We start from the raw sequence: 11,196 nt of genomic DNA, 5'->3' as shown, positions 1-11,196 counted from the left end.
AATACACTACCAAACAGCCCCTAGTTACTTTAAGGCCACTTGAAAAAATTTGTAGTCTTTGTGGTTTCAATATAACACTCCAATAAACACGAACGGGTTATCTAGTGTTTTTTGGTGCCAAAAGTCTCGTCTCAATAGTTTATCAATTTAGAGAGGATTGGAAGACAAATAAGATTAACCTGGTTTTCTTTTGGTTCCGGTGCCCCTTTTTCTTCAAGTCTCATTACAATGGTTTTTTTCTTTTGATAAGGTTTGATGTGGGATTTAAATGGAAATAGGGTTTGGGGTCTTTGGGCGGTAATTTGGCACAAAACTGACTCACGAAGCAAATCTGAAAATTTCCTGTAATTGAGTAGTTATAACTTATAAGGCCCTTAATAAAAGAGACAGGGGTTATGTCACTGAATTACAAGATACTTGGCATTATGATGATCCAAGAAGGAATTTCTATGAAAGCAACAGGAAGAATTGCTCAGATACCCATAAGTGAGGCTTATTTAGGTCCTTTTATAAATGCCATAGTGAAACCTATTGATGGTCGAGGCGAAATTTCAGCTTCTGAACCTAGGTTAGGCAATCCACATTGATGTAATGAAAGGGAGGAACCCATGACAATGACAGTTCAACCCAAATAATCCACCCATTTGCCAAGTAGAGTCGAATTATGAATTAAGACATAAAAATAACTTTTATTGAACAAACAATCTCATACAGAACTATAACCCAACATGAAAGCTACAGGATGTTATGCACCCTGGTATTACTGCTTTACATATTTGAGCAAAAACCAATACCAGAAAGGCAGAAACTTGCCCTGATACTGTCAAAAAAAATCTACATATTTACAACTTGATGTAAGCAGGAAGATAGTTCTATGATCTTTCACCAGAAGGCGAAGTACTTAACTACCGTTGTATTTACATCTACCAAGACCTCCAACTTGTCTCACCAAAACAGCACGCAAAATCTTAGCGGCAGCACTCACTAACACTATATTTGGCAAATGTTATCAAACCATTTGTTTTCTCTTCACCCTTTTTTTTCATAACCCACTCTTGTATCTTGGAATTTCTCGAACTCGTTTTCTTACAGCCACACGTATTGAAAACCATTTTAGCACACTGAATAGCTTTGTCCATCTTGTCTGAGCTTTCCCAATGGCAGCACGTGCAGAAATGAAAGTGTCAACAGCACTCTGAAGATCTGATTGCGATTCTAAATTGACACTCTGAGTTAGAAGATCAGTATCAAAAAAGTTCAGATGATCGTCATCAAATGAATGGTTCATGGACTCTGGGAAACTCAAAGCCTGTTCATATCTGAGACCCATACTGTCAATACCGTGCAGGGCAAAATCTTCCAAACCACTACTGCCCCCAACAGAATAGATGGATGAAATGATATCTGGAGAAGAGGCACTTTGCTGTGCATAATCGAAACCAGCAATCTTGTGAGAAGCCAAAAACTTGCACCCGTTAGAACTCTCCGTCCTAGGCGAGCTTGAAGTGTAAAGAATGTTGGTCAAGTGTGAAGAGCTGCCCACAATAGAGGCTTCATCATCAAAAGAAACAACTTCCCCCCAGTGTTCAAATGCAGAAATCACCAAGTTGTGGGCATCAGCCTAATGGAAAAGGTTGATCATAAGAAGTCAGACATGACTAAGGGAGAAAAAAGAAATGAAAAGAAAGCAGATTTGAGGTAATAAGAGGAGTGCCTTCTCAGTTTCAGACAGCTTATCAATAGGAACATACTGGCATTCCAAAAGTAGTCCCATCACTTGTCCCACGACATTAAAGACCACACCAGTTTTTTGTTGAGAACTTGGAGGGCTATACAAGAACATCCTCTTCTCAAATACACATGTCCGAGCATGCTCCACAGTGACTTCCCACATCTTAGCTGACATACCTGTGCCGAGTATCTGCACATCCAAAGCAATTACTGTTATTACTCCATTCAAAGAAAGCTGAATTAAACCATATTTTTCTAGACTTGGAACACTTCATTTTGTTCACAGCAGATCACATAGGAGTTCAATGTAAGGGCATATATGGGACATAAATTTTAGTAGAATGTGCAGATTGTGCTCAGAACACTGATTTGGACCCTAAATTATAAGAAACAGAACAAAACCCTAGCTCCTGACTACAATACTAAGGAAATAGACAAACAGATTCTGATGTCTGACATGGTCAAGAGGGATTTATCAGTCTCAACAGAAGTTGAATTGAGATATTTTTATAGCTAACCACCATACCACAATCTCAAAGGAACCTGAAGATCTAACTAGAGCCATGTCAATACATGTTTAACAGAGACACGCTGTGCCCGATTCAAGAACACAATCTAACATCAAAATGTCTGTATCCCACTGGTGCACCAGCAAAATTTTCCCTTGTTAATGCTTCTATCCAAAGGGAAAAACACCCAAGGGAATTGTCCTCAATAATTAGCAGACATCCTGATTAATCTAAACATAACGGCTGTTAAATCACTAGACTCTTCTCATTTTCAGATTTTTAACAAATGCTGACAAGTGAATGAATACAACAATACATCACTCTTTAAAGAGTAGTACTTCAAATTCAGAATTCTAGAGAAAAATTAGTAAGGAGTACTAAAAAGTAAAAGTAATTGAGGTAAGTACAGTTTTATTTACATTTCGGAGCCTTGTAGGGTCTATGAAGAGTAGGATCAAAAAATCCTTCACAGTATTGATGCTTTCCCGACTCAAACGCTTATGGAAAGCTCCGTCTTTGCCAATCTTTTCTAATCTCCATACTTCATCATGCAAAGAAGGAGGGTGATGCTTCTTGTACACTGCAAAAAGAATCAGTAATTAAAATGGCGTTTCATTTGATTTATTTCCCATTAGTTACCATAGAAACCTAACATATGTAGCCTGGTAGGTACTTTTGTCAACTCAGTCCAAATGTATAGGCTTCAAGCTATGCAGAAAGTCATGACAGACAAGATAACAAGTTGTTCGCATAATAAGAACACATTACATAGAAGTGTTGAACAAGCCAAATAGACTATATCCATAACAATATTGGGTAGCTATTTGATACAAGTACTCCATAGTAGTAACAAGGAGTGAGCACAAAGTAAGAGATGGAAAAACAAAGATGAAGGGTTTGTAAAATTTGATGGTCAAGAGATACCACTGAGTAAAATATTTTTTTTTTGATATCTTCAATCAATAATTCACAAGGATAGAAATATTGAAGAGGATATGAAATATAGGATGAGATTAGGGTGTATGAAGTGGAAAAATGCATCAAGAATATTCTATGATCATAAAATACATTAAAGGGAAAGTTTTACAATACTGCTATAAGACTAGCTATGCTTTTTAGCACTAAATGTTGGGCTATTAAGAAACATGTTCATAAAATGAGCTGAAATGAAATTTACTAAGATGGATGATTGAAAATACAAGGAAAGATAGTATGTGGAATGAAGAAATTTTTTAAATATAGGGATGCCTCCTATTGATGAAAAAATGTGGGGGAGTCACTTGACATAGTATGGCCATGTGCAAAGGATCCATTCATGCATTAGTGAAGAAATGTGATTTGATTCAAGTCGATGGGAATGAAAAGAGGTAAAGAAAGGCCTAAAATTACATTGGTAGAAATAGTAAAAATGAATATATTAGTTAAGGAGGGGACAAAAAATACGATTTTGGATAGGATAGAATGGTGGAGAAAAATACATGTGGTAGACCCTGGTTAGTCTAATGAAGACACACAGCCAACCCCAAAGTTTTGGGGCTAAAACTTTGTTGTTGCTGTTTTTGTTGTAATCATGATAACCATATATAAAACCAAACACTAAAGAAAGAAGCATTAGAATTTTAAACTTCAATCTTAAAAAATCAAATCAAAGGATATTAAAAATAAGTGCTTACATTCTCCACGATGATCCCTGACAATAAAGGATTCTGTCTTTGCTTCTCTAATGCTAGTTCCATCAATTTTATCCACAACTCTTGCCCCTAGCCTGAACCTACGGCTTCTTGTCCAGCTAGAATTATCTGTAAAGGAAATCTCACTCACAAAACCAATGCCCTCTTTAAGATTTACAAATGCATCTCCTGTAAGCAGGGGCTTCTTTCCTTCCCTCTCTCTCACAATGTTGTTTTTAAACTCTTCGACTGTCCAATTGTCATTCTCATCACCATCAAAATCACCCTCAAGAACAACAATTTCCACCTTGGCCGAGGACTCTGGCCCAGATATTACAGTTTGCCCGGTAATAGCATCAATCAAAGCTACTTGTATGTTTGAACAATCTTCTCCTTCAATTCGAGCTCCAGTAAATACTGGAAGAGAAAGGTTGTTTACAAACTTTAGCTGTAGGCTTCTTGACACAGAAGTATGTACCTCTTTCCCACAATTCCTGAACAGAAATGCACAAGATGCATCATCTATGTAATCTTATTCCACAGGACAGTTAATATGAACACCTTATGAAAAATAATCTTAATGACCACAGTATCATTTCTTACTGTTTCATGCTGTTCAAATGCTTTTTTAAGGCCAATTCAACTTCCTCTTTGACCTGTAAATATATAACATTAATCCATATCAAGCAATTATACAACAATCAATTAGAACTGTGACATATATTTACAGAATAAAAACAACTGCAAGATGGAACTAACAGCTGCTAAAAGTGACAAATTAGTGTTTTAATTCACAGACACTAATTTCCAGTCACATCTATAGCCCATAACTTAGGAAGGACACCATTGGCAAATTGCAACTATTTCAAAACCACTACAGGTATAAAGAAGAATATAAACACAATTCTGCAGCAGTTAGTTACACATACAACCCCATATTTCCTTAAGGCCACTATTGGTCGAGTCAGTAAATAACATTCCCATGCTAAAAATATCCTCAACCTTTCGCCAAAATGAACTCTAGGAATTGACTCGTTAGAATTTAGAAGTCCAATCACCGAGGAAAACAGACTCTCTGCGCACTTTACTCTGACATGTTCAGATATCCTAAGTAGTTAATGAAGTTTCAAGTTAGGTGCATTTGGATTAATGGGTTAATAGTATTATCATAAGCTTCACCAGTCTTTAGGGGGAAAATCCACTTTTAAATTTGTTAGTACATGAAGTTCATGCCTACTCTTATAAGAGAATATATATGCTAGAATCCCAAAAATTTATGCAATACATTGATCCTAGAGCCTCTAGCAAAGTAAGTTTGAGTTATACACGTATATGGTGTTTTATGATATACTATATGCCCATCACTAGAAAGTGGCAACTTTGACAAGGAGGACGTGGACCAATGTGCAACCGTGACATGGTTAAAATCGTTACTCAAGGAGGGCATAGTCATCATGCAGTGAAAGGATACTAGGTGTCAGGCCATAGTACATGCCACAATAGAGTGGACTGGATGCTTGATATCTGCAGCTTGCAAGGCTATGGTAGTAAATTAGAATTCCAAAAATTTATGCACTCACTGGTCCTAGAGCTTCTAGCAAATTAATTGTGAGTTACACACTTATGATATCCTACAATATATCGCAAGTCCATCACTAGAAAGTGCCAACTTTGACTAGGAGAACATGTACCAATGAGCAACCATTATATGGTTTCAAGCTTTACTCACAAAGTCAGCCATCATGCAGTGGAAGGATACCAGGTGTCAGGCCATAGTATGTTGCATAATAGAGTGGGCTGGTATGAACGTTATCTGCAGCTTGCAAGGCCATGGTAATATCTGACATCTCCAATTCTTAAAAACAGACTATATTGATGACATATATCAATATTAAATTATTGATGTGTTTATCAAGTTCAAAAAAAAAAACTCACTAATATGTGAGTATTATATTTCAACGAATTAGCAATAGACAGAACAAATAATTATTTATAATAAATAATCTTTAAGTCTAACATATAAATGTCAAACTGATTATCACAAGTAAGTTTATCCAATAATATAAACTTACCACTCTACGAATCAAGGGCTCTAGAATTGGCTCCAGCAAATGATGGACTGATTGCATTTTCATAACCTCTGACACCACACTGAACATAGTTAACAAAATCATTAGAAATCAATATTTTTTGTCGGTGATGTCATCCAACATGGTCCAATATACATCATTAAATTCACAATGTTACAAGCAAAGTTTCTTTATATCAAAAGTAAACCCACATATTCATCCATAGTATGCATAAACTTCTCCCTCATTTCTCTGTTACTGCTCATCAAAAAATGGTCCAAGAACCCATTGTCTACCTATAAACAACAATTCTAAAATCATTTTTTCATGACATTGAGCCAAGTGCACTCACATTTACAAGGAAAAGCAGTCCTTAACTCTAAGAATGTTACTTCTGTGGGTATTGCATTGATCTTTGATAGGGTAGTATATCCATATAAGGAATAGATTCATGGAGATATAGAACAGCATATAAGTTATCATGCTTGCATATCCACCATTTGAGTCTCCAACAATTACTCCAATAATTACATATCCAACTTGACCTATGAATGAATACACAAGCATATGTTTCATGTTTATTTGAGTAATAGCAGTAAGAAATATACTTTTTTTTATTAGTGTTTATTAAGATAATAGAGAGCTTCATGCACCCAACAATAAACAAAAAGTAGCCTAGAAGATGATCAACACAAGAATATACATTCAATGCGAATGAAACTATGCCTAAACTTGAGCCTTAATATATGTAATCGCATCAAATATAGCATCAATCAAGGGGCTACCTAACGCTCCCCCGCAAATTCAACTGTCTAGGGAGGACAAGTTTGTAGTCCAAAGTTCATATCGATTGCTTGTGAAGCCCCTTAGTAAAGAGATCTGCAGTCTGATTAGTGAAAGGAACAAACTATATACAATGGCTAACTGATAGGACAAACTCACGAATGAAGTGATAATCAAAATTATTGTACTTAGTGCAAGCATGGAAGACCAAGTTGGAAGCTAAGCTCAAATAATGTGATAATTACCCCTAAAACCAAAAGCTTAAATTTGTTAGGTAATAATGAGTTTAATTATTGAACCATTATTCTAACACTTTCCCTCCTGTGTGGGTACAAAGTCCTTAATAAATTGAGCCCAACACATGGGGTTTTTAACTTTTTAAAATCAGAGGAATGGCGACATAGTTCTAACTTAAGACTGCATGCTTTGATACCATATAAAAATGTGAATTTTGTGTGTATTTCATTGATCTTTGATTGGGTATAAATACACAATACATTGATCTTTTTTTCTTTTTTGTTGATAATTCGGTAGTTACAACTGGGGGAGAGGAGATTTGAACTCAGGACGTCTCTATTGAAAACACAAGAAGGTGCTAGTTGGGCTACAAGACTCTTGACTGCATACAGTGATTTATATAAGGAATATGCCTAAACTTAAGCCTAAATATATGTAACAGTATCAAGGCAAAAATATTGTTTATATCTTTAAAGTTTTTATGATGTTCGTTTTTCGAACCTAAACTATTGAAATGTGACAATTGTCCTTCCATCAATCCTTGTTAACTTTTATCTTACATATCTAACTACTAAGTAGGTGGCACTATTTTTAGCATTATAGAGTTCATCATGTCTGATATGGACAATTGCAATTTCTTTTCTTTTTTTTTAAAGGACACACATGAGGTAAACAAGTGACATGAAGCTATTGCTATAAGGAGGGGGGAGGGGGGGCATTTTTCAAAATTTCATACTTCAAAGACCCAAAAAATATCTTTTTAAAGTTCAAGGACAAAGTATAACGTTTCAATAATTTAGGGATGAGAAACTTTTTAAATTTTAGGGACAAAAAAATATTTATAGCCTAGTATCAATTAACCCTTAATACAGCAACAATCAAGGGGCTGGTTAACATCAACAATTTGCAATAAGCATACCCAAAAAGGCTATTCTTCAATCAGACACCATTTTCTAATATCTCTTTTCCTAAAGTTTACAACACCCATTTCCCTGTCTAGAAAATAAAAAACAACATCAATTCTCTAACTCACATACTAATAGAGGATTGGAACCATGACCTCATAGCCACCCTTTGTTTTAGAGAGATGGAAATTTCATTTGGTCCATAGACCACTGGCATCAATTGTGCACAATATCAAGCCACCAGCAATCAAATTCCACAAGGACCACACACATTTGAGGAAATTTCCACTCAAAAAAGTAAACACAATTCAGCTATTAATCTTCTTCTCCCTTGAACCTAAAAAATTTCAACCAAATTTCACACGGGCAAAGCACAATCACCAACAATTTTCACTAAACAACCAAAACCCAGTTCAGTTAGCTCAATATAGTCCACAATAATACATAACATTCATCAACAATTTTCACTAAATAACCAAAACCCAGTTCAGTTTGCTCAAAATATCCCACTACAATACATAACATTCATCAACAATTTCCACCAAACAAGTAGTACCCACTTACTTTCTCAACTCAATAATTCACTTAGCATCAACAAAATCCCCACTAAAACATAACATTTGCAACAACAAACATAAATAAATAAACAAAATAAATTAAATGGTTCAAAAAGTCAGTCAGTGAGTCAGTCATACTTCCTGAAAGTAGGCATCCTCCTACGCTTATCCTCAGGACTAGTCCCTTCTGGACGAGCCTTCACATCCTCCTGCTGTCTCTTCTGCGACATCATCGAATTCCAGCAACACCCCAACAACACAACACTACTACTATTTGCTGTGTAATATTATTGGAACCAAACATGAACAACAACTATAACTAACAACAACAACAACAACAGCAATAACCAAACATGCGGCGCAATAATAAATATGAGAGCAATGAAAAATAGCAATATATATAGAGATAGAGAGATAGAGATATAAGTCAGAAAACACAAGAATAATAAATGACAATAAAGAAGTAAAGTCCAAAATCTTTATAGTACTTTTCTGTCATCTTTCTATCCAATTGTCTGAAATTTGGCTCTGTCTGCGATGCTTCTCGGCTCTGAGGTTCTCTACTTGCATCTTTCTTTTTTGCCACTTCGTTCAAAACCCCACAAAAAAACGCAAATAGTGTGAAGCTTTTTTTGCTTTTGGTATTGCAGGCAGAACAGAAGAAGAGAGATAAGAACTCTCCCTCTCTCTCTCAGAGAGAAGAGAAGATGATGTGTTTTTGTGGGGTCCATAGAAAGCGCGTTATGAACTATGTAGAAATTGAAACTTTCGGGTCCACTTTCAAAAAACGCGGAGTTCGTTGAGTACAAACGTAGTTATCTATCTTCTATTTGCCTCTAGCTCAAAAAAAAATATCTTCTATTTGCCGTGTAAACATGACTAAATGCTTGGTCATCAAAAAAAAAAAAAAAAAAAAACATTGTATAGTCAATTGAAGAGTCTAAGGTAAGTTTCACATTGGGTTCCCGTTAGGCATTAGGTACGGTTTGTAATGGGAAGTTAGTACTTTTATAGAGTTTTTAGTAACTCCGTTTGTGTTAAATTTTTGAGGGGAATATATACACCTAACTTGCCTAAAACGATAATGACCAAACCCCCGTATAAGGTCTTGACTCTTTTGAGTGTAACACCAACTTTTGTCCAAGGATGGAACAAGATTTTACCTTGGGGGGACCAAAACATGAATAAGCCACTTCGAAATAACCTCACTAAACAAAAAGGCTTTTTCGAGGAGGAACTTTCTTATTAGAAGATTCCTCGTTGATATTTAATCACTCTCAATCAAACAAGGGTGCACGGGTGGATACAATGATTCAATTGTTGAATTGAAACTTATCAAGGCTCCGACGTGATTTTACCTATTACCGTTATTATATATTTAAAATTAAACATAATTTTATCATAAAAATATAAATAATTAGTCAAATTACTTTTTTTTTTATATAAATAGTATATAACACATGTGTACATATGAAAACATTAAAAATTAAACGCAATTTTTATCATAAAAATATAAATAATTAGTCAAATTTTTTTTAAGTAAACGTAATCAGTCACATATTAAAATTCTTAAGTAAATTTAATATTATTTATGATAATTTTTTATAATTTTTAATAAAATAAAATGTGAGGTGATCTTTGTTACGTGATTGGTTTTTTTTTTTTTAATAGTTCATTAATATTAGATTTTTAGTATTTTACACTCATTAATTTACTTGGCACAAAAACTAAAAAACTTAAGTGGATATATGGCAGAAACTTAAGTGGATAATTATGGTGTAGTTTTCACCTAAATTTAGACACATGACGTAGAATTGGATTTTAATTTCAAATTCTAATTGAACTTTTTCTAAGCTTTGCCTATTAATATATACTTAAAAGATACACATTAAGATGCATAGTATAATTTTTATATATATAATTTAAGTATTATTGATAGTTGTGGTTGCACGATTTTCTTGGCCCAAATTCTAATGATCAGGCTTTGACCCAAGACGCAACCCACAATGAATGTTCGTAGAGAATGGGTGAAAGAACTTGGCTTCAGTGAGCCTGTTCGGTCGAATGCATGGATAAGGTGGTTGCAGAAGATAAAAGACACGGGGAAGATTTCTCAAGTCTCCTTATATTCCTTTTCTCTTTAGGTCTTCATACAGTTTTTTTTCCGTCCCCTTCTTTGGGGGACTGTATTACATTATATAGCTCTCCTTCTTTCATCTAAACCTTACACCTGTTGATCATCTAAGCATCCACTTGAGCGCCTGTCCCATCAGCCGCCCTCACCACTCCCTTTGTGAGTTGCAGAGGCCAAGGCGGTACTGTTCAGGGGTCTTTTCCTCATTAATGCGGCCAAGAGGTTGGTTGGGGCGCAATTAATGTGGTGGTAGCTTTTCGAGGGATATTTTGGATTTTATTCATTTTATATGTCTGGAGGGTGAACTGAATTGGTTGGGGATGGCTCTTGGTCTGGGCTTCGTGGTATCCGAGGAGGAGTTTCTCCTCGGATAGGCTTCTTGGGCGTTGCTGGGATTGAGTAACGCTTCATGTGTGGCCTCTCCTCGGAAAGGAAGCTCCTCGGATGGGCCTGGATTTGGAGTGGCCCATTATTTTTGGGCCGGGCCCCACAATAGCCCCTCAAAACTCCGGTTTTTATCTCCTTCCGAGGAGAAAAGCGGGGTTTTGATGTTAATGAGTGGATAGGGATAAGGAGGACCTGGGGCGCGTGTGCAGATCGT

General features: G+C 35.7%; 1 protein-coding gene across 5 annotated transcripts; it reads right to left on the bottom strand.

The window, feature by feature from the left end:
* Positions 1-662: 662 nt before the first annotated feature.
* Positions 663-9,180, bottom strand: LOC115965963 (calmodulin-binding protein 60 A). Of its 5 annotated transcripts, none has more exons than XM_031085284.1 (8): positions 8,950-9,180; positions 8,600-8,738; positions 5,983-6,061; positions 4,514-4,566; positions 3,914-4,404; positions 2,660-2,820; positions 1,715-1,921; positions 663-1,621 (listed from the first exon to the last, which is right to left on the bottom strand). In XM_031085284.1, exons 2-8 carry the CDS (start codon positions 8,692-8,694, stop codon positions 1,043-1,045), a joined length of 1,665 nt encoding a protein of 554 aa, XP_030941144.1. In that variant the 5' UTR covers positions 8,695-8,738; positions 8,950-9,180; the 3' UTR covers positions 663-1,042. The 5 variants fall into 5 exon arrangements, with proteins under 5 accessions (XP_030941144.1, XP_030941146.1, XP_030941145.1 ...); XM_031085286.1 differs by lacking the exon at positions 8,950-9,180 and adding an exon at positions 6,765-6,858 and having other exon boundaries at positions 8,600-8,689; XM_031085285.1 differs by lacking the exon at positions 8,600-8,738.
* Positions 9,181-11,196: the final 2,016 nt, after the last annotated feature.

This window comes from Quercus lobata, chromosome 10 (assembly GCF_001633185.2).
Source record: "Quercus lobata isolate SW786 chromosome 10, ValleyOak3.0 Primary Assembly, whole genome shotgun sequence".
Classification (NCBI taxonomy): Eukaryota; Viridiplantae; Streptophyta; class Magnoliopsida; order Fagales; family Fagaceae; genus Quercus; species Quercus lobata.
The sequence above is the reverse complement of the archived record's forward strand: the minus strand, read 5'-3'. Positions and strand labels throughout refer to the sequence as shown.